The 22,726-nt window shown below is 61.8% G+C and overlaps 1 protein-coding gene across 3 annotated transcripts in view; it reads left to right on the top strand.

Moving 5' to 3' along the window:
• The first annotated feature begins 255 nt into the window (after positions 1-255).
• The window catches only part of AMZ1 (archaelysin family metallopeptidase 1), a 39,604-nt gene continuing 17,133 nt past the window's right edge, over positions 256-22,726 (top strand). The window contains exons 1-3 of one of the 3 annotated variants that reach the window (XM_070484128.1): positions 256-559; positions 17,052-17,578; positions 19,337-19,504. In XM_070484128.1, coding sequence (XP_070340229.1) covers positions 17,275-17,578; positions 19,337-19,504 — 472 coding nt within the window. In that variant the 5' untranslated portion in view covers positions 256-559; positions 17,052-17,274. Of the gene's footprint in view, positions 560-10,230; positions 10,359-17,051; positions 17,579-19,336; positions 19,505-22,726 lie in introns of those variants that run through there. The other 2 variants (XM_070484129.1, XM_014846698.3) reach the window with 2 other exon arrangements.

Consider the following 22,726-nt stretch of genomic DNA (forward strand, 5'->3'; position numbering starts at 1 on the left):
GCTAGTTCAGGGCAGGGGGGCGTCTCCCCTCGTGGGAGCATCCCCTCTCCCGAGCCTGAGGACACATAGACCTCGAGTCTGTCCCCTCCTGGAGACGTCTTCCCTGCACTCATCTGGGCCTGTCAGAGCCAAGACGTGTCGCCATGGAAACCGCTTGGCAAAGACCCGCGGGCAGAGGCGGCCGCAGCAGCTCCTCGGCGTGAGGGTGGCGGGCGGCGCGAGCGAGGAGGTGGCCGGGCCGCGGGGAGGGAGGGCTCGGGGCAGCGCGTGCGGCGGGCACGTGGGCGCCGGGGTGCGGTGCGCTCGGAGCGGGTCGCCGCGTGCGCGCGTGTGCCTGTGTGTGCACGGCGGCAGGTGCGTCCGTGTGGGTGCGCCGAGTGCCGGGCGCGGGCAGGGACGCGGGCGTGTGCGGGGACGGGGGCTCCCGCGCCGCGCGGTGAGGCGGGGTGGCCCGGCCACCGAGGCTGAGCGCCCGCACGGGGCCGGGCGCCCGCGGGGACGAGCAGACGGCCGCTGCCCCCGCCCCGGCTGCGGTTCCGCCGAGGACAGCCCCGACCAGGTACCTGCAGTGCCGAGGGGAGCGCGCGACGGGAGGGCTGCCGGGAGGAAGCGGCGGGGCCGAGAGTCTCGGCGCGGGTGGGAGGTGGCCGGGGAGGGCGGGGCTCCGGGGGAGGGGCGCGGAGCGAGGCCGAGGAAAGAGAGGCTGGAGGGGCTCGGGGCCTCATCCTAATCTGGGGGACCCAGCCCGGGTTGCGGGCGCCGGGAGAGGAGGGGCGCCCTCTGGGCAGGGGGACCCCAGAGGTGGAAAGACGGTGCGCGTCTGGGACGGACAACCAGGGGGCGCTGCCAGCTGGCGGGGTGGGATGTGGTGGGCGAGGGCGTCGGGGCGTCAGGGCCCCAGTAGGAGGATGGCGCGTTATCCTAAGAGCAAAGGGAGATCTTGAAAGGCTTCTGCGGGATGTGTGGCTTCATCTGGTGGCGGGTGTGTGGCTTGGAAGGGGCCACGGGGAGGGTGAAGGGGGCTGGCCTGGGGCTGGGGGCAGTGGGAGGTTGACCAGCTGCTCCCTGGGGGCGGTGGGGGATGAGAAAGAGGGGAGGGGCAGGGACGGTGCATTCCTGGGATGGGAAGCACTGAGGGCAGAGCAGTCTGGGGGAAGGTTTGGGTTCCCTGAAGGTGAGGTGCTCGAGCCCCCCCGGAGCTGTCCCACCGGGAAGCCCCGTTACCCACACCCTGTTCTCTGACGTCTCCGACAGGCAGGACACCACAGTGGCCGGAATCACCAGCCCCTGCAGGCTTCTTGTTCCAGGCTGGGTGGGGTGTGTGGCCCACCCAGCAGGCCCTTCCAGAAGACCCCAGCGCCCCTGGGGACTTCCCTGGGCTCCTCCAGAGCCGACTCTTGGAGAGGCATTAAGCTCCGGCCTCAGAGTCTCAGGAGCAGGCTGGTGTCCATGGCCCCGGGCGGGTTCTTAGCCGTCTGCAGGCTCCGAGGCTGGGGTGCAGGCGCGTGGACACGGCAGGAGCTCACGCCTCCCCCAGGAGGGGGGCGGGGGGGGGGGCTGCCTGTTTGCACAGCCCTGCCAGCTCTGTGGGGGTGAGGGCAGAGTCAATGGCTCCCGCAGTGGCCCCTGACACCGGCCCACTGATTCCCCGGGGGGCCACTTCAGGCTGACTCTGGCTCCACCCGCAGGACCCTCCCCCAGCACCTTCCCTGACCAGCCCCTCCCTCGTGTGCCTGCTTGCAGAAGCTTCTGGACTATGGGTTCTGAGGACTCAAACTGGCCACAAAGCTGGGACCCCTCAGGCAGGGCTCGGCATAGCCAGGGGCCCCGACTTCTCACAGGGCTGCCCGGGGCCTGGGGGTCTCCTCCTACTGGGCTCCGGGCCTCCCCAGGTCTCACTAGGGGGCCAAGCCTGGGGCCAGGTGTGCCTGACAACAGGGTGGAGGAGGGGCCTGCTGGGTTCTCTCTGGGGGTAAGGACATCCCAAATCCCAGGGTGGGCCCCCGGCCAAATCACCAAACCCGAGCCTTTGAGACCCCGGTGTCCACTGAAGACGAGCTGAGCGACACGTGCTGGGCAGGCCGCCCCGGGGTCAGAGACCTTCCAGAGTGCCGACATTGACTGTGTTCCTACCTCAGTCTGGAGGACCGCCCGAGCTGGGCGTGGCTGGAGGAGAGACTGAGCAGGATGGGGGCTCCGTCCCGAATCCCCCCATTGGCCCTGCTCTGGGCCCCGATGATGGAGATATTATTATTGTTGTTGTTGGGGACCAAATGCAAGAGCTGTGGAACCCAAATGGGCAATGTCCAGGTCTGACGGGAAAGTCTTCAGGTGGTCCAGGTGCGGACTGACCCTGATGAGGACAGATGTGGCCAGGAGCAGGGCCGCATCCGAGGGGGGCGCGGGTGCTCCAGCAGATGTCTCCCGCATGCCCCACCGGCCCTGTCTTTCTGCTTCTGTTTGAGAAGCAACATGTGGGGTTTCTCTCCCGTCCCCTGACCACACAAACCACGAGAGGCGAAGAGAACGAGATGGAGGGAGGTACACGGTGACAGAGACAGGGAGCAAGATGCCCCAGGAGAGACACACAGGCAGACACAGAGAGAGGCAGAGAGAAGGGGGCGCTGGCCAGAGAACCCCTCTCAGGCGTCTACCCCGCCCCCACCCCAGCCTTGGCTGAGCCCATGAGGGTTCTGGGTGGTCCGGGAGGGACTCCGTGCTGCCACCAGGAGGGGCAGGGCCCTGGGTGTGTGTATGTTGCGGGTAACTGAGCTGAGCCCACCCCCCAGCCGGCCCGGCTGGTCCCTGGAGGGAACAAGGGCTTTCAGAGCTGGACGCCCAGAGTGGACACTGATCCAGAGCTCAGAGGGGCCTCACGGGCAGGCAGGCAGCCCCAGCCCCTCTCTGCCCCCCACCCCTGCAGAGGGCGCTCCGTCTGCCCTGGCCCTAAGCCCGCTGTCTTGCCTCGAACACCAGGGGCTTCTGTTCCCCCAGGCCTGAGAGGGCCCCCTGCCAGCCCAGGTCAGTGGGAGAGGGCTGGAGGTCCCGGGGAGTGGGGTCCCCGGGCACCCTGGGTGGGCACTCCCTAAACGGTCATTTTAAACTGGCTGCCGGGCAGCTCCCGGTGGGCAGGAGGGTCCTTGGCTTCCTCGAATTCCTACAGTGAAACATGGCTCAACGCTGGGAGCACTGGTGGGACAGGAGGCCTGGGGAAACTGAGGCACGGCCGGGAGCCCCTGGCCTGGAGGAGGCCTTGACTCCACGTCACTGCCCACTCGAGTGGACCCCAGGTCCCGCAGGCCAGCACTGAGGGCCTCCTCCCCCGTCCCCTGCCTGGGCCCCGGCTCGGCCCCCCTCGCCTGCCACCTGAACGTCACCTGTCCCCCACCGCACACCGCCCACTGCTCCTTGTCTTGCACCCTTCACTCCAGACCCATCCAGTGACTTCATGTCCCCAAAGGCCCTGCCCGCTCTGCCTTTGGGTCTTTGCTCACGCCGTCCCCTCCGCCTGTCAGGCCCCGTCTCAGCCCGAGAGCCCGGCTCATCCTGTCTGGCCTGTCTCCTGTGGCCCAAGCTCCGAGAAGCCGTCCTCGGCCCCTCCGTCCTTCTCTGGCCCTGCGCTCACCCTGCCTGGGGCCAGTGGACAGAGGAAGCCCCCGTCCCCCACCCCGGGCCTGGCACACAGCAGGTGTCCGAGTGCTTGCTGACTGAACGGCTACCTCTTCTAAGGACCTCCTATGTGCTGAGAACACTGTGCATTTTTCTAATCCCAACAACAGCCACAGGGAGCATTTTCTTGTTTTTCCACTTGTGTTGCTTTCCTGGGCCGCCGGAACAAATTGTCACAAGCTCAGGAGCTTAAAACGACAGAAATTGATTCTCCCAGTTCTGGAGGCCGGGATCCAGGTGTCCCGGGGCCGCCTCCCTGCAGGGGCTCCGGGGGAGGCTCCCTCCTGCCTCTTCCAGCTTCAGGGGGCTCCCGGCATCCCTTGGCTTGTGGCCGTGTCCTCCATCTCTGCCTCCGGTGTCATCCGGCCTTCTTCTCTCTGTGTCTCTGTGTCTTATCCTCTCCTGCCTCTTATAAGGACACCCGCCATTGGATTTAGGGCCCGTCTTAATCCAGGATGACTCATCTTGAGATCTTACCTCACTGACATCTGCGAAGACCCTTATTCCAAATAAGATCCCGTTCTGAGGGTCCGCTGGGCACATCCTTTGGGGACCTCTATTCAATCCCCTGGGAAACGGGGGCACAGTGAGGTGAGGCAGCTTCCTGGGGCCACACGGCCCTCTGGTACCCCAGATCTGCCCGGGGCGGAGGATGGCAGTGAGCATGAAGGTTGGGGCGGCACCCTTTGTCCGCCTGGCTGGAAGGACAGGGAACCCCATATCACGGCCCGTTTCTAGAATTGGCTCTAACGAGGTGGCTTCACAAGAGAGGTCTGGGGTCTGGGGTCTGGGACGAATGTGTCCTGTGTGCAGGGGGTGGGGTGGGCTGACCATGCATTGGCTCCCTCAAGCCTCAGCTGGCCCTGGGCTGGGAGTCAGTGGGCTGCCTCTGTGTTCTGGGGGACCTGGCACCAGGCACCCCCCCACCTTAGGGCAAGGACCCTTCTGGATGAACGGGGGCTCATCTGGATTTCCAATTTCACCTGCTAACCAGGAGGTGAAAGGAGGAGACTTGACAGGTAGTAACTATTCCAGCTGCTCCTGTCCCTTCGCAGCCACAGCAGGGCTAGACGAGTGGGAGGTGGCGTCCCACACCTTCTGTGGAATAACCAGTCTCAGGAGAGGACGTGAGCATTTCTCAGGTTCCGAGTTCTCTGCGCCCCACAGCAATAAATCGGAAAATCCTCGCAGCCCCATGCGTCAAAAGTGTAGCATTGGCAGCCAGAATCCATTTGTAGGGATTTATCCCATGGGGGAGCAATCGGATACCTGTGCAACGAAGATTTACGGAAACCAGATTATCACAGTGCCGTCTAGGTATACACGTAAGAGAGCGAGAAACCGGGAAAAACCGACCTGTCCCGAACTAGGCGATTCCTCCGGGAAGCAAAACGCAGCGCAGTCGAGCGAGGACACCGATTTCTGGCTGTGGACAGGGCAGGGTGTTACATGAGGAAGCCGCTGGCAGAACAGAATAAGTAGTGCGAACCCCTTAAAAATATATTTAAGTGTCGTTAGGTTTACTGGTGCCGTGAGTCGATTCTGACCCCCAGCGCCCCTGTGCACAGCAGAGCGGAACCCTGCCTGGTCTTTTTGTGCCATCCTCTCCCCTTCCAGTGCATGAAAACAGAGTTTTCATGGCCAATCTTTTCGGAAGTGGGTGACCAGGTCCTTTTTCCTAGTCTGTCTGAGTCTGGAAGCTCCACTGAAACCTGTCCTCCACGGGTGACCCTGCTGGTGTTAGGAATCCCAGTGGCAGAGCTTTCAGCATCACAGCCACACGCAGCTGCCACAACATGACAACTGACAGATGAGAGTGTGGTTCCCTGACCGGGACACGAACCCGGGCTGTGGTGGTGAGAGTGCCGGATCTTAACCACCGGACCACCAGGGCTGGCTGTGTTACATATATAGTTAAATGTGGAGGAAAAAACAATTATCTGAGGGACGTCTGACAAAAAGTTAAGAGAGGTCACCTCTTGGTGGCTGGATTCTGGAGTCTTCAGTTCTGTTTTTATTTTTCAGAATTTTCCAATTCTCCTACAATGGACGTCTGTTGTCGGAGCATTTCTCAGGGCTCAAACAAAATTCTCTTGCAGTGTTGGGGACGACGGTGACCAATCCCTCAGCCATCCGTGGGGGCGTTTCTGCAGAATGAGGCGGGGCGGGCCTGGCGGCCTTTGGCTCCGAGGAAGCCCTTACCGTGGAGGTTTCCAGAGGGAAAGCGCGGCTTGGGGGAAAGTCTCTGCGTTCGAGCTGGAGCGATGAGGCCGCCTCCACGGCGGACCCCCTGCACTGGGGGGTCCTCTCCACTCGCTCGGAGGTGGTGGCACGGGGCCCGGGCCACACTCGCAGCTGGCCCTGGGCGGAGCGGGGGTGCTGGCCTCATGGCCGCAGGGTGTGGGGACTGGGAGAAAAGGTGGCCCTCACTCAAGGTGTGTGTCTTGAGAACTTAGACTCCCTTTGCTCCACTCCCCCAGCCCACTGGCCCTCGACAGGACCCCAGGGAAGGGACAGACAGACCCCAGGGAAGCTGGCAGCGGCCAGCCGGATGGTCCACCAGAGAGGAGCTCCTGACCCCAGTAGCGCACTGGGGAGGCTTCCCGTGGGAGGCAGACCCTGACCCAACCAGAGGGGCCCGGAGGCGGGAGATTCCTCCTGACCACCCAGGTGGCCTTGGGGACGGTGTGGGGTGCCCATCCCCCCACCTCACGCGCTCACTATGCCTCCTGAGTCGGGACTCAGAGTAGAAGCTGCTTGAATTAACATGGTCTGTCTTGGCCCCCAGATGGGAGGACACCTTGGGGGTCATATGATGGGCAAGGAGACAGGCACACGACCAGACTCGGTGTGGACACAGGGTCTTAGGACATCAGTGTGCTGGGGGTGGGGGTCCCCAGGAGAACCCCGGCGGGGAGCACGGCTTCCCAGGCTGTCTGCGTGAGGGCAGCTTGAGTGCACCACGACGCTCACAGCCCAAAGGAGAGCAGGTCCCGGCACTGGGCCTGGATCCCCAACCTGAAGGGAGCCCCTGGGGGGCCTCTCGCCTCACCCTGCCGACATGTTGTACCAGGGCTGTCCCTCGGGGTCCCTCTCCAGCTGTGCAGAGACAGGGTGGCAGGGAGACCCTTCCAGGACTTCCATCCACCGCCAGCCCCACCTTCACCATCCGGGCTGGGAGGGGCGCAGGCCCTGCCCGAAAACGGATGCTCGCTCCCCATGGGGGCAGCGCCTGGTGTGTGGGTTGAATGAGGCCACCTCTGGCCCCCACAGCCCAGACCCCAGCCGTGCCCCCCGCATTCTGCCACCCCCGTCCTAGAACATCTTCCTCTGCGCTCCTGAGCGGCTGCTGTCACCCATTCCTCCCGTCACCCCGAAAGAACAGTCGACCTCCGTTTTCCCACCAACCTGCACCCCTCCATCCTGCCATGTGACTTTGACCTCTGCTCCATGGGGTGGCTTCATCTGAGGAAGACCCCAGAGGCCCTGAGGCCTCTTCCCGTCCTGCCCCTCCGGGAGCCCCTCCTCTCTGGGCTGCCAGGCGGCCTGGCCCCTGCACAGTGCTTGTCCCTGGTCCTCCTGGACACGGGGCTGAGTAGACAAAGGCCTTAAGGGGCGCACAGGGCCTGCCTGGTGGGCTGTCGGGAGATGTGCGTGCCCACACCCGCCTTCCCTCGCTGTGACGGTCTCAGACTGCGTGTCTCCGGCCTCTGAGGTATGCCCTCCTTTCGGCAGCTCTGCTCTGGGATCCAGCACCTTGGCTGAGGGATAACGACCCCGTTTACTAGTCTGAGGGTGGAGCTCAGCCCCTAAAGGACCTCCCGGACACCAGCCCCAGGGGGGCGCTGAGGATCGGGGTGTTGGCGGCCCAGGCCCTCCCCACTGGGGGCTAGCCCAGAGTTCCAGGAGGAGACGAGGTGACCTGTCCCTTTGGGTGGGCAGCTCGGAGGCCCGGGGCTCATGCCCAGCCGCTCTGGGGCCCTTCCGGGGCTCCCGGACCAAGGCCTCCGGGGCAGCAGCAGAAGAGAAGCTGAGACCCGGCCAGATGGGGACCAATGTGGCCCTCAAACCCGGGCTGCAGCCGCTGCGCACCCTACCCCAGGGGCAGGGCTCAGGGGTCCCTGTGGCCCCCGGAGGCCTGCACAGAGGCTTCCCCATCCCCCTCCCATCCTGGCCCCAAGCTGGCGTCGGCAGAGGTTTGTTAAGGGAATGAATGACCCTGACTGGACATAAAGACAGGCTGGAGCAGTTTCCATTTATGTGACAGCGTCTCTCTCCACTCACCAAACATCTATGGGACACCTACTGTTTTCCAGGCTCTGTTTTGGGGGCTGATCAAGTCCTAGCAGGAGGGATGGGTGGGGGGCAGGGCAGTGAATGTGGCCTCGGGTCGCCGTCTGAGCTGCAGAACTGAAGCCGGGTGAGGGGAGGGTGCGTGGGGGTCCTCAGGTGGGCCGTCCAGGGGAGGCCTCTCTGGGCTGGATAGAGTGATGGGCGGTGCCAGGGTGTATTTGGGGAAGAATGTTCCAGAAGAAAAGATGGAGGGCTAGAGGAAGAAAGACCACAGAACAGCGCCGGCGAGGTCTGTTGCTGGGTGAAGTCAGGACAAGGACTGGGGTTTGGGACGAGATGAGGTCATGAAGGGTCTTTGGAGCTGCACAGACCTTGGTTTTTATCTAGGTGACAGCTTACGGGCTGTGTGACCCATAAAATGGGGTGACAGTGCTTCCTTCCCCACTGGGTCAGCTAAGCGTTATGTGAGGTGACCGTGTAAGCTGGCCCCCGTCCGGTGCCAGGAGGACCATCCCCATGAGCGACATTGAGCGTGTCTCGTGCTGCTGCAGGGGTGCACGGGGGTTTCAAATGGCCATCTCAGCATCCCCGTGACACTCGCCCTCAGCAGGTGACATTACCTAGAACAGCCCGCATCCCTGCTCTGAGGAGACCACAGGGGTCATTGGCGTCGCCGTGGGGCGGATGAGGAAACAACTCAAAGACGGGATACGACCTTTCTTGGTCTGGCAGCTCCAGCAGTGGGTCCAGAATCCAGATGAGTGACCGCTGGCTCTGTGCTCGGATGGTCACTGGCCCCGGGGCCCAGCAGTCTTCTTCTGCCTCCCTGGGCTTGCTGGGGAGTCCTTGTGAAATCCTCCCGGCCGGGACCCGTCCTCAGTCAAGGCTCTTTGAGGGGGTGGGTATTGGGAACGCCCCTAAACTGCGCTCAGGGCCACAGCGACTCAGGCGGGCCACTCTCAGGGCTGGCCCCTCTGCGTGCGTGTCCACCTGCCCACCCTCCAGACCTCGCCTTCTAGACTGTTCCACCTTCTTCAGCACCAGGGGCCTGGGGTCTGGGCCCATGAAAGGGGAGCAGTGTAGGGTGCAGGAAAGGCTGTGGGGCCTGTGGCCTGAGCCGCATTCGCTATCAGGACAGGGCCCTGTGCCACCACGGGTCCCCATGCTGAGCCGCGGAAGAGAAGGAAGAGGGAGCTGTTAGGGGCTGCCACTGCCCTCGCTCAGCGGCCTGAGAAGATGGTAGGAAGTACAGAGGCCACCGAGACCCCTGGGGCCTTGGCGCCATCCCCGCTGTATCCCATAGAGGATCCTCGGCAGTCTGGGGAGGGCGAGACTGTCGCACACCGAGGCTCAGAGAGGGTAAGCCACAGTTCAGCAACAGCCGAAAGGACCTCCCGTCTGCCACCCGGGGATGTCCCCTTGGCCGTGCTGGCCTCCTGGGGCTAACAGCTCCGGCGCTGTGGTGGCGGGATGTGGCCTCGGCTGCCCTTCTCCTGGGGACACGCAGGGCCCAGAGGCGGCGTGTTGTAGGGACCCTGTGGACAGGGGCCGCCCCTCCTTTGATGTCCTGGGATAAAGACCACCTGGACCGAAGGCAGCAGGACCATCTCTGAGGAAGGACCCCGTCCACACGGCAGCATTCCTGAGCAAGTAGCACCTGTTATTCTTGCCCAGGCGCTGGGTGCCCCCATCACTGCGCTCAGGGGGTGATTAGCCCCTGCTCTGCCCTCTGGGGCTGTCACTTTCCCTGGCCAGTCCTCAGTTTCTCATCCGTAAAATGGGGACAGAAAGGACGGTCATCTCGCAGGCTTGTGAGAGGCTGTCATGAGGTGATGCATTTAGCATATTGTGCCGGGCACATAGAGTTCTAAAATAATCCTTATTACATCCTCATGGGGGGCCGGCAGGGGATGGGTGACAGGGCTGGGCTGCGTGTCATATGCTGGAGTTGAACCCCCAGGTTGCTGGGGTATCCCTGGTGCCAGGGCCTTCCCTGGGCAGCGCTGGCTCACCTCTCTCCCCTGGGGGCTTTGAGACCTCAGGCCCCATCCCCGTCTCCCCAGGGATTTCTGGGAGTGTCAGGGGTGTCCCAGGCATGCTCTGCAAGAACTCAGCAGAGATCCATGTCTGTAAGCCATGTCTGGGGCCCAGGGGCTCCGGCCAGTGGGCTGCCCATTGGTGACCTGCACGGTGGGCGAGAGGCGGTGGGGGAGGGTGTGGTCCTCCTCTCCAGCCAGGAGGCCCCATCGCACTTTCTACCCGGTCCCGCCTCGGTCCCTGCCCCTCTGTGCTGACGTCACGCCAGGACCTCCTCGATTTTCGTGGCCCTCGCCAAGTGCCCATGCTGCCTGCGCCGCCTCTGCCGGCTCCTGAGGGTGAAGGCGCGGGGCTGCGAGGTAGGGGCGCACTGGGGAGGCGGAGGGCGCGGGGCCCGCGGGGACACGAAGGGCTCGCGGGGCCAGGAGGTGGGGGACCTCGGGGTCTGGCGCGCGGAGGGTTTGGCACAGCGCCTCGGTTCTGGCTCTGCGCTCGGCGCCTGAGTCGGGGCTGCCCGGCTGGCCTGGCTGGGGAGCCTGGGGGAGGAAAGGGGCTCGGCGACCCCTCCCCACCATCTGCTCCCCAGGGGATGGCAGCAAACAGGCAGTGGCAGAGCCCGGCGGAAAGCAGGCGTTTCCTGGGTGGCCGGGTGGGCGTGGACGTCCCCCGAGCCGAGGCTTGCAGAGAATCTCCCCTCTGCCCCAGGCTCCTTGGCCTGCGTGCGGGAGGGGCCTCTCGGCGCTTAGGCGTCTATGGAGGAGGCGGCTCCTTGGCTGGTACACACCCAGACCGGGAAAGCAGGGATGGGGTGACAAGGAGATGACAAACTTAAAAAGGCTACAGGGTCAGTAGCGGGAGGCAGGTGCATCCTTCCCGGCCTCTGTCACAGGGAAGGAAACAGCGTCCAGAGTGGAATTTGGGGCTCACAGGTGGGGGCAGCTGCAACAGGAAGCGTGGGTCTGACACCCCTGTGGTCTGAGCCGTCCGCTCCCCTCCTAGCAAGTGGAAAGCTTCTGAGAAGCATGAAACCCCAAACCCCATCTCTCCTTTCCTGGGGGGGCTGCTGAATTGCCCTGAAGGTTCCAGCTGACGGCTAATGAATAGCTCGATGCAGCTGCTGGATGCTTTGCAAAGCGTCTTCAGAATTACAAGAACCGGAGCGTGCTTTCTTCCCCGGAGGCTGGGGCATCTGTCCAGTTGGACTGGAGAACGAGTTGCCGGGGCCGCCTTGTTCGGGGCAGCCTGCCCTTGATCACCTGGCTGGTCAGCCTGCCCTTCCTGCTGGCAGACCCCCCGCCCCGGGGCAGGAGGAAGTGGCCTGTACCAGGATGTGCCCTTTCCCAGGCTCTGGACAAAACAGAGGCTGGAAGAGGAGGGCACGGTGCCCCAGAGGAAGGGGAAGCAGCTGAGAAGTTTGGCTGGGGCCCCAGGAGTAATAGTGGCAGGGCAGAGACATCAGTGCTTTCCGGAGGGGGACGTCCCACCCTGTGTTGATGGTTAGGCCTTCTCTGCTTCTGGAACCCCACCAGAACATTAGGAGCTGGGGTTCCAGTGTGAGGCATGGCCTGGAAACGGGGCCCAGCTACTGCCCAGCTGTGAGACCATGGCCAAGTCCCTTAACGTCGTGAGCCTCGGTCTCCCCCTTGGAGACATGGGGACCTCATAGCGACTGCAGCATCACAGGGTCGTGAGGTGGAGGCGATGGTGCGGGCAGAGCTCAGGTGCAGGGCAGGCGCTCCGAGCACAGTAGGGCTGTCCTGACAATGATGAGGGGAGCGCGACGGATCGTGGCAGAGCCTGAATGACAGCCGAGAGCCTCAGTCTTGGAGGTTCCGTTCAGGGGCATTCACCATTGCCCAGGTTAACAGGGAGGCAAGTAGTGGGGAGGGCTGGGAAGCGCCCTGCTCTGAGCGCGGCTCCCTCCCGGGGCTCTGCGGCTTCCGCGTGGGGAGTGGTCTTGGGCAGAAATGACCTGGCAGGAGAGAAGGGTCAGGCGGGGTTTCCCTTAGTGACTTAGGAAGATGAACGTGGCCACATGGGCAGTCGGGGCCGACACGTCTGTATCCTGGACCCCAGAGAGAGCAGGACCTGCTTAGAAGGACAGAGAGACTCAAACACCCTCATGCCCAGCCTGGAGCCTCGCGTCCCGTGGATCCGCCAGCCTGTGCCCGTCCGAGTTAATGTGGCCACTTGCTCCCAGCTCTGGGCTTCTCAGGTGGCTGGCGGCCCGAGGCTCTGTGCCAGGGCAGGGTGTCGTGGGTTCCCACGAGGATGCTCCGAGCACCTGTGTGCCCGTGGGTGTGCAAACAGGTGTCCCAAGGAGGAGGATTCTGAGAGGAAACAGCAGTTCTCAAAGTGTGTTCGGAGGACCCTGCAGGGGACCCGTGAGGTCAGACCGTTTTCGCAACAATCCCCTTCCTCTTGCTTTGTCTCACGGGCGGGCAGTGGACTTTTCCAGAGGCCACGTGATGCCACGCACCTGTGTGATGCTAAAGGAGGCAGGGTTTTGTGTCCTTGTTTCGCTCATTTCTTGGTTTTAAGTTCAGACGCGGTAAACACTGATGGATATAACCCAGCTAAACAGAAGCTCTTGGGAGCTCAGTGGTTTGTGAGACGGAAACACAGGACCGTGGCCCCAGCCCGGCCACCCCCTTGGGAAACGCCAAGCGTGTCTCGGCTCCTTCCGGCTCGCAGAGTCTGTCCTCGCCGGTCCCCCCAAGAACTTGCCGCTATGGCCCTTCCTGATGCCGCATGACGTGGTCTTCTCTGAAACAGCCCCGAGGTTTAGTTTGGGTCCAAGTCGCACCTGGGATGGACATGGCAGGGCCCTTGAACTTTTGGGAAATAAAAGGGCCGTTTTCATTTCCCGAGGCTTTGCCTGGGTCAGGGCGTCTGTGGGCAGGGACACTGCCCCTCTCTGAGCTTCAGTCTCCTCGGCCCTAAAGTGGGTGAATCCTGGGAGCTACGTTACAGCGGCTGAGGGTTCAGACGAGGTGTTAGGTCAAGAAGTGAGCTTGGAGTTACGGGATGCTGCCCTGTGGGGAGGGATGGAGGCCCCGTGGGGAGGCATGGGGGTCCCGTGGGGAGGGATGAGGGCCCTGTGGGCAGGGATGGGGTCCCGTGGGGTGTGATGGTGCCCGTGGGCAGAGATGGGGCCCCCTGGGCAGGGATGAGGCCCGTGGTGAGGGATGGTGACTGGGGTTGGTTCAGGCAGCCCTCGGATATTGGTGTCTGTTCTGTCTTCACCTCCTTTGGAAAGCTTCGATACAGACTCTCCTGGGGATCCCAAAGGCCCCCGGGCTGCCCCCAGAGAACTAATTTATAGGCTCCTCTCAATGACAGAAAGAGTTCCGCGGCGGCTGTGATGCCAAGGGAGTAATTTAGAGCTAGCCGTCCGCGGTGAAGCCTGGCCCCAGCTCCGTGCGGAGAGGGTATCTGAGCGGAAGGGCTGGGGAGCGCCCAGGGTGCACAAGTGGGGCCGGTGACCCAGGGCCAGGACCAAACCCAGGTGGGCGAGAGGCACTGGTGTCGGGTCCAGGCAGCTCGTGGGCACAGGGCTGAAGTCAGCAGGAGCTGGGCACCTCCTCCTTTTCTTGTGGTCCCACCACGCTCTGGACAAGGATGGCAGGTGGTACCGAGCCCATTGTGCCTGGGAGGAAACTGAGGAACAGCAAGGTTAGAGGTCAGAGGGCCAAGTTCATGGCAGGCCCCCGCGGTCCTGGACTGCCAGGAGCCCACTGCCCACAACCACTCCTGGAGCTTCCTGGGGGGGTCTGTGTCCGCATCCCATGACACCCAGCCTCCCGGGGAGGGGCAGGCTTCCTAGAGCCCTGCCTGCGACGTGGCACCCAGCTCCCGTCACCCCTCTCCACCTCTCCCGCAGGAAAGGCCTGAGCTCTAAGAATGAACAGCCTTCCGAGGGCTGCACGACGTGGCCATCTCCCCTCTCCCTCCTGCACTCCCGACATACTGGTCTCCCACTGCTCTGAGCCCACCGAGGTGTGCATGTGCATGCGCCTGCATGTGTTTGCAGCAGGGCCTTTGCACATGCTCCTTCACTTGGGACACTAGGCCCAGATGCCCCCCGCTCACCCCCAACCGCCTCCTTCCAGTCTCGGCCAGATTGCACCTCTCAAGGAGGCTTCTCTGGTCACCCTGGAAAAAGGCAGTGCGGCTGGGGCCATCCTCCCTCTGCATCTTCTCGTTCACTGTGGCATTTGTCACCTTCCCACACAGTGTGGATGGTATTTACTTTTATTGCCTGTTACTGTCTGCCTCCCTGTCTCTAGAATTTAAGCTCCATGAGGCCGGGCCCCCTGTCTGTTTTGTCCGAGGGTGTTGGCCACGCCCCACAGATGGGCAGGCCCTCAGTGACTCCCGGTGGAAGGAAGGAAGCAGCCCACCCATGCTCTGTGCTGCTAGCTGGGAGCCCGCCCGCCCCACTTTGGAAATGCCAGTTGCCTCTTGGCTCCTTCTGGCTCACCGTCTGTCCTCGCTGCTTCCTCCTTGCACTTTTCTGGCCCCTGGAGAGCTTGCCTCCTGTGGCCCTTCCTGATGCCATGTGATTTGGCCCTCAAGGGTCTGTGCATCTGGTGGTCCAGCAGCGGGTTTTTCACTGCATTGCAAACCGCCAGCGTTGCCTGGAGTCTGGCGGTGGAGACGGGGGTCTGGACGGGGCTCCTGGGAAGGTGGGGGCCCCGCTGCTTCGGGTGACGGGCAGCTGGTGCTTGAAAATCAGTGCATTCCAATCTCGCCTCCCATCCCTACGAGCTGTGCGGCTTTGCCTACTTTCAACCTCACTCTGCCTCAGTTTCACCCTCTTAAAAATGGGGACAGTAACTGTACCCACTTCCCCGGGTGTTGAAGCCAGGGAGCCCCACCTGGAACATGGCGGGGTGGGCGGACTCAGTGCTTCCGGCAATGATTTTTATTTGCTGCTGGCTACTTAGAAATTTGGGGGCCGATGGGGCTGTAAATTGGCATGACCTTTCTGGAAAGCAGTGGCAATACAGATCAAGATTCCTTCAACATCTGCACCCAGTATCTTCTCTTCCGGGAACCCCACATCTATGTACAAAGACGTTCATCATGGTGTTTTTGACCAGCCCTCAAAAATGGCGTTTTTTTATTTTTTTTATTTTTTTAAAGATTTTACTTTTTCCTTTTTCTCCCCAAAGCCCCCCGGTACATAGCCCCCGGTACATAGTTGTATATTCTTCGTTGTGGGTCCTTCCAGTTGTGGCATGTGGGACGCTGCCTCAGCGTGGTCTGATGAGCAGTGCCATGTCCGCGCCCAGGATTCGAACCAACGAAACACTGGGCCGCCTGCAGCGGAGCGCGCGAACTCAACCACTCGGCCACGGGGCCAGCCCCCAAAAATGGCGTTTTTTTAATAGGATGTTTAAGGATTTTGGAAAATGCTTAAGATATACTGTGTCAAATGGATATAAGATTGCATGTGCAGCTGGATCTTCGATTCGTGAAATATAGATGTGGAAAGAAATTCGCGAAGCTCTCCGTTGGCAGGAGTCTCAGCACGCATTCAGCCCTGGGCCTCCCCTCTTCTAAGCCAGAACTCAACTCTGAAAACAATTTATCTATGGGTAGATGGCTATGTATGTGCATCTATGAATATAGCAGCCTCTGGAAAAGATTGTATGTATATGATTTTACAGAGGAAAACATAAATTATATATAGGCCAAATATTCCTCTCTATATGTGTGCATGTGTGTGTATTAGGAGTCCGTATATATAAATGTATTTTCCAGACAGTTTTAACCGGGGTTAGCTGAAGGGAGGACGGGCTCGTTTCTTCGTTCTTCCCAGCAAACAAGGCCCGTGAGGGTTTCCAGCGGGGCTGGGGCCCTGCCCTGTGCCCTGCAGAGCGGGGTTTGCGCCTCTGGCCTGACTTCCTGAGTTAAGAGTCCACCGAGGGCTCCTGTCCCCGTGCTCTGTCTCCCTTGCTCTCCACCCTGTTCTTTGTGCCTCTTCCTTTTTCTGGCTCTGGTTGGTTTCCTCGTTACCTCCTCGTCCTCTCCTCTGTTCTGTGCGGCTTCCCCCATTTCCCGCCCCGTCGATCGTGTGTCCTCGGACGGAGACACGATGTGAAGGCCCAGCCAGCCTGGTGACCAGGGCCCAGCCTTTCCCGGCAGATTTTGGGGAAGGGGTGGTGGAGGAGGGGGTGTCGTTTCTGACTGACAGATGGATGTGCCAGTCCTCGCTCCCGATTCGGAAGGAAAACTCCAGTTTGTAGAGTGACTTTGTCACCGTTCTGCGAGCCCGCCTGTGCCTCCCAGTGTCCCCTCCCCGCCCGGCCTGTCCCAGCAGTTAAAGGCCTCTCTGTTGCTTCCCCACATCTCCCTCTTTGTAGATATCGGCACGTGTGCCTGTCCCTCCCCCCCGGAAACTTCTGGTCAGCCGCTGTGGGGGCTCCCCTCCTCCCCGACATCTGCTTGCCTGGCCCTGGCTGGCCTGGCCACGTGGACACCGGGATCACCGCCCCCTTCCCCGGGCACGCAGGGCCCCTGCCGGGAGAGCTTGTATTGGACAAGGGGGTGCTGGGGGACCCCAGGTGACGGTGGCCCCAGGCAATGGGGCACTTGGTGATCACAAAGGGGTCAGGAGCCGCTAGTTTCCCACCCCGGGGGCCCTTCTGCCTGTGCAGGGGCTCAGCATAAAGGTGGGTGGTCTCCCTTTGAGCGTCCCCTCTTCGAGGGCTCGGGGAGAGTCGGGGTGTGAGTGGACGTTGGGGCTGCTGTCCTCACGGGTCTGTGTGCCCCTCTGCGTGGTTCCAGGGGTCTTGTGGCCTTCGGGGTCCCCTGGAAACACGTGTCCTTGCTGCAAGGAGGGCCCTTGTGCATACTCTGGGCTGGTGGAAGGACCAGCCTGCTGGAGGAGAAAATAGGGTCCTCCTGTCCCCGGCTGGGGGGGAGTGCAGTGTCCTGGGGGGACCAGGCCCCTCTGACAGCGTTCATCCCCTGCCTGAGAGAACAGGCCCGTGTCCATGTGCTGTGCTGAGGGTGTCCACTCAGCAGTGTGTGTCCCCCCACAGGGTGCCGACAGCCGGAGGTGTCCGTGCCACCCCTTGCTGTGGCTGAGCAGGCCTGACGCTGGACAGGGCCAGGCCTCACGGTCCCTTGGCCCAGTGTCCGTCCGTGGGGAGCCCTCAGCAGCCGCTACCATCAGCCTGCAGGAAAGTTCTGGAAGAGGTGGTGGCTGTCCCCCGGGTGGTTCATGGGCAGCGGCAGGGGCTCCCCGCAGTGGCCGGGCCCGCCATGCTGCAGTGCAGGCCGGCCCAGGAGTTTAGCTTCGGCCCCCGGGCCCTGAAGGATGCCCTGGTGTCCACCGACCCGGCCCTGCAGCGGCTCTACGCGTCTGCATTCTCCCCGGCCGAGAGGCTCTTCCTGGCCGAGGCCTACAACCCGCAGAGGACGCTCTTCCGCACGCTGCGCATCCGCACGGCCTTCGACTGGCTGCTCAGCCGCCCCGAGGCCCCGGAGGACTTCCAGACCTTCCACGGCTCCCTGCCGCCCAGGAAGCAGAGCCCGGCTCGCAAACACATCTACCTGCAGCCCATAGGTACCAGGGGATGGCGGGGGGAGGGGGCTGTGGCCCCGTGGGGCCGGCAAGTGGGTCATGAGCTGCATGGGGGGCATCCTGGAGCCATCAGGACCCCACAGAGGGATGAGGACCTAAACTCAGCACAAGGTGGGGTGTCTGTGCCCGCGCCCCAGGCACGACCTGAGATGAGGGGGACAGCACTGGCAGGTTTGGGATTGGGGGGGACAGGGAGACCCCGGCTGGGCTCAGGCTATCCGCCCAGCCTGAGACACTGTTCAATAAGCCCAGGGCTGGGAGCCTTCACAGCAGTGTCACCACCCTGGTCCCCCCCCCGCCAAGGGGCTGCCCCGTCCAGACGTGCCATCCTGGCCCCATCTGTGGATGTGGCATTGTCCCAGGCACTGTGCTGGCTGCTTTACCAGGACCCCTTCCTCAGCGGGGCGGGGTGGTGTGCTGAGACTAGGATCAGCCCACTTCACTGGAGGGGAAACTGAGGCTGCCAGAGGTGTCCTGACCTGCCCGAGTGGCAGAGCTGGCGAATGGTGGGGGCAGGATTCAAGTGCAGGCCTGTTTGACCCCAAGGCCTTGGCTCTTAACCCCAAGGCTGTCTTGGGAGATGCCAGCTGGGCACGGGGTGGGCGGGGGGGCCTCGAGGGTCCCGTGCAGTCACTGTCCTCCAGAGCTCATCATCTGGCACAGGCTGGGGACATGGGGTCCCAGGGGCTCCAAGTGGACCGAGGGCTGAGACAGCTCTGCCCAGTCCTCCGCGAGGTCTGCTGGCAGGGTGCTGGGCCTCTGCAGGCCGAGGGCAGGTGGCTGCAGACGGGCAGGGAGGGCAGTGGGCCCGAGGAGGCACTGGCCTTTGGAGGAGGAACAGGCCAGCACTGAGCTGAGAGTCCCAGTGTGTCACACGGCTCCCCTCGGGGCAGCGTCTCCACAGCCAGCCGGGGAAGGCTAGGTCTCGGCAGGCCTTGCCCCACGCGGCTCATCACCGGCCCACCTGCCCCCTCCTGCGCGTGGGGACTGGGGGCCTGAGGCATCCCCCGTTCTCCATCCTCCCACGGCCCATCTGCCATCCCTGCCCGTGGCCTCGGCCTCCAGATGGCTCCCACAGTGGCCGCGTCGCTCCACATCCCGCTCCAGCTCGGAGCAGCGCTTCTCCTGTTCCAGCGGGCGACACGGGGCATCTTGTTAACATGCAGGCTCTGGTTCAGGAGGGCCCTGGTGGCCTGGAACCTGCATTTCTAACCAGGCCTGGGCGAGGCCAACGCTGCTGGCCCAGGGACGCTGCAGCCACCTCACAGGTCTCCTGCCTTGCACCCTTGATCCGTGTTCCTCTGTCCTCCTACAATGCTCCCTCCGTGGCGCCTTGCCTGCCTGCATGGCCTTGTCCTGCACCCACCATGTCCCACTCCCTGCCCTGGCCAGGCGGGGTGTTGACAGGATTGAACCCCGCAGGCTGTCTCTAAGCTGCCCTCGCTGCCCTCGCCTGGGCAGCCTCAGGGATGCTGGGGCCAGGGAGGCCCTCCCGTCCCCATTTTCTTCCGTTTTTCTCCTTCTTTTGCCCTTTTTTAGAAAACACGGGCTTAACGTCTCTTTTCTGTACCTGACTCTGCTCTGGGAGGGCAGGGCGTCCTGGGGGCTGGCACGGGCTGGTGGCTCCGAGGTTGGGTGCAGGCTGACGGCGCCGCTCTGCCCCCAGATCTGAGCGAGGGCCCGGCGGGCGGTGTGCTGCTGGACCACCTGCGCAGGCTGACGGCGCCCCTCTGCCCCCAGATCTGAGCGAGGGCCCGGCGGGCGGCGTGCTGCTGGATCACCTGCGCAGCTGCACGGAGGCCTTCTTCCCGGGCCTGCAGGTCCGGTGCCTGCCCGCGGTGGCGGCCGCGTCCATCCGCTGCTCCTCGCGCCCCAGTCAGGACTCGGAGAGGCTGCAGCTCCACACAGGTGGGTGAGTGCGGCGGGCACAGCACAGGCCACGCGGGCGCAGCCCTCTCCACTTAGCCAGAGGCCCTTCCAGAAGGCAAAGGGTGGGAGGAAGGAGCCCAGGAGAAGGAAGAAATCCCCCCACTTTTTTTTGGGGGGGGACATCTATTTCCCAGACTTTTCACAAGCAGGACTAAGACAGATGTTCCTTTCCCATCCAGAAGAGGGTCTGGAGACCTGACCGTAAAAGCCAGTGTCCACTGGAAAACTCGGGGCATGTGGAGCAGGTGAAGCAGTCCCTTTCCGGGCCGTCTAAGTCATCCCCCCAGCCTTTTGTCTTTATAAAGCATTTTATAAGCGTCTAGAAGACCCCCAACCCCACCAATGCCTGGGGGTCACTGGCAGCTGCAGAGAGTGAGGCTGGGGTGAGAGGCACAGATGAACCGTGGGCTCCCAGGGGTACAGGAGACCCAGCCTCAAGTTTCAGGAGGTCCCCAGGAGGGGCTGGGCTCTCTCTCTGGCCAATGCTGGGTCGAGCGGGAGTGGACTGATGCGTTTGATCAGTTGTGGAGAATTCTCAGCCACTGTGTCTTCAGACACTGCCTCTGCCCCGCGCTCTCTCCATCCGGGACTCCAGCTGGATGTGGGTCAATCTTCTCTCGCCCCCGTGTCTTCCTTCCTTCCTTGTATTTCACCCGAGCCTTGTTCTCATCTTCCCATTTACTAATTCTCTCTTTAGCTGCACCTAATATACTCTGACAGCCCTATATTGAGTTTCTAGTTTCAGTTATCATATTTTTCAGTTCTGTAGTTTCTGGTGGATTCTTTTTCCAAGGAGCAGTGCCACTTTTTTCCAGTTTCAAGTTTTCTGCTAAAATCTTTGAGTCCAGGGACACGGTTGCTTTATGGCCTGTGTAGGATGACCCCACTACCTGGAGCGCCCACGTGGCTCTCTGTGTAGTTTCTGCTCATTCTATCCTGGTTTCCTGGCCTCGTCATGTGTCTGCTTTTTGACTGTTAGCTGGACAGCTTATATGAAAAATTAGCTGAACTTTTAGGAGAAGGTGTGGCCTGGGATGATGTCATTTTTATCCAGAGACGATTTTATTTTTCCTCAGCCAGGCACCTAAGGGTGCTGACTGTCTGGGGCAAAGTCACGAAGCTTTTCTGGGCCACCTGATGACCCCCGGAGCACAGTCTGCGTCCCCTCTCCCCCGACCCCGTGCAGCTCTTTGGGGCAACAGCCAGGGGAGGGGTGTGTCATCAGGGCCACTCTCCTCCCCCATCTCAGAAAGCTCAGCTTCATCTCTTTGAGCGCTAATCCCCTCCCTCTTTGTTTTATTAGGTCTCTGATATCTTTTGAAGTTGTGTTTACTGAGCCGTAATTGACACAGTGAAATTCTTCCTTTTGAGTTGGAGCAGTTCTGAGTCTTGACGAGCACACGCGTCACCCAGCCATCACCATAATCGTGTGTGAAACATCTCACCTCGCCCCCAAGTCTTCCTGGGTGCCCCCTGTAGCTGCGCCTTCCCTACCTTAGACGTTTTAAGAAGCTGTTTATTTCCCTGGGTTTGTCTGGTTATCTTATAGCGGGGGGGGGGGCTGATCTAATGTCCCTAGCTGCCATGATCGGCAGCAGCTGGCGTTGAGTTTGCAGGGTTGACGGGACCTCCTGGCTGGGGTGGGTGCCATCCCGATGGTGGCTTGTTCTTTCTATGTGCCCGGCTTCGGGTTTGGTCACTCCCATCCTGCTCAGTGGGCACAGGTGTCTGGAGTGGGGCCCAGGGAGCAGTGGCCTGCCTTGGATCTGGCCCAAACACGGGGCCTGGGACCCCCTGCCTCTCCGAGGGCTCAGCCCCCGGCCTCCCACCCTCCCTCAGCTCCTGCGTGCCACTCACGGTGCCGTCACATCTGCTATTGCTTCCGCCTGACTTGTGTCTCTGAGAGACTGGGGTGAAGCCCCAGCTGCCCCGGGGTCTGTGGTGGGCCTCAGGGCCCCCAGTGCTGAGGGGCGTAAGGTCAGGTGTCACTCCTGCGCTTCTCCTCCTCGCTGCTTCATGGATGGACTGCTGTCCCGGCCCCATGCCTGGAGGAAGGAGTGGGCCCAGGAAGGCACGGCCAGCAGGCAGAGCGCGGAGGTCACGCTGGGTGCATCTTGTGGCCACATTTGCCTGGTTTAGATCACTGCATGAGCTTCCTGTGGCTGCCGGGATGAAGTCCCACAGACTGATGGCTTTTAACACCGGAAACGTATCGTCTCGCACGCAGTTCTGGAGGCCAGAGTCGGGGACCAAGGTGTCGGGAGGGCCGAGCTCCCTCTGAAGGCTCCGGGCAGGGTGCTTCCTGCCTCTTCCAGCTTCTGGGGGCTGCTGGCGTCCTGGGTGTGCCCTGACTGGGGGCTGCGTCACTCCAACCTTGTCTCCATCCTCACACCGTTTCTTCCCTGTGTGTCTCTTTGTGTCTCTTCCCCTCTTAGAAGGACATCAGGCATTTTGGGTCAGGTCCCCCTAGTGACCTCATCTTAACTTGATTACATCTGCAAAGACCCTATTTCCGAATAAGGTTACATATTTCAGGCACCCGGGGTGAGGACCTCAGCGTATATTTTGGGGGACTCAATTCAATCTACAATCGTCATCATCATCATCGTTTAAGAGCGAAAAGTCCTTGGTCCCTCCTCCAAGATCTGAGCCCCGCGTTCCCGAGGTCACGGCCTAGGCCTGTGCTGACCGGGACAGCGGCCACTAAACTCGTAAACGTGGCTGGTCTGAAACCGGATGGGCCGTAAGTGCAAATCGCACGTCGGAATTGGAGGCCTGGTATGAGAAACACTATTAACCATCTTATTAATTTTTTCATATTTGAATACGTGTTAAAAAGATATTGGTAAATTAGCTTAAATGAAGTATATTATTAAAATCAATTTGATCTGTTTATTTTACTTTAGAACTAGTCAGCCTCTCTCTGAACCGCTCCTCCCGGATTTCCCGCTCGGCCTCTCTAATGCCCCCAACTAATGGTTCTTTGACCCCGCAGGTGCAACGCGCTCTCCTCCCACCCTCTCCTGCCCCAATCCACCTCCTGCCCTCCCCTCCCGCCTTCCCAGGCTCTGGTTTCATGCTTCATCGCTGTTCCTCATCGCCCTCCTCCCTTCCCGTCCAAACCTGGGTAAATCTGACTCCCGTCCACCCGAGCAGCTGAACAAGACTGGAGGAGAACGCGCTGCCCGAGCCATCTCTCCT

Source organism: Equus asinus, chromosome 14, assembly GCF_041296235.1.
Source record: "Equus asinus isolate D_3611 breed Donkey chromosome 14, EquAss-T2T_v2, whole genome shotgun sequence".
Lineage (NCBI taxonomy): Eukaryota > Metazoa > Chordata > Mammalia > Perissodactyla > Equidae > Equus > Equus asinus.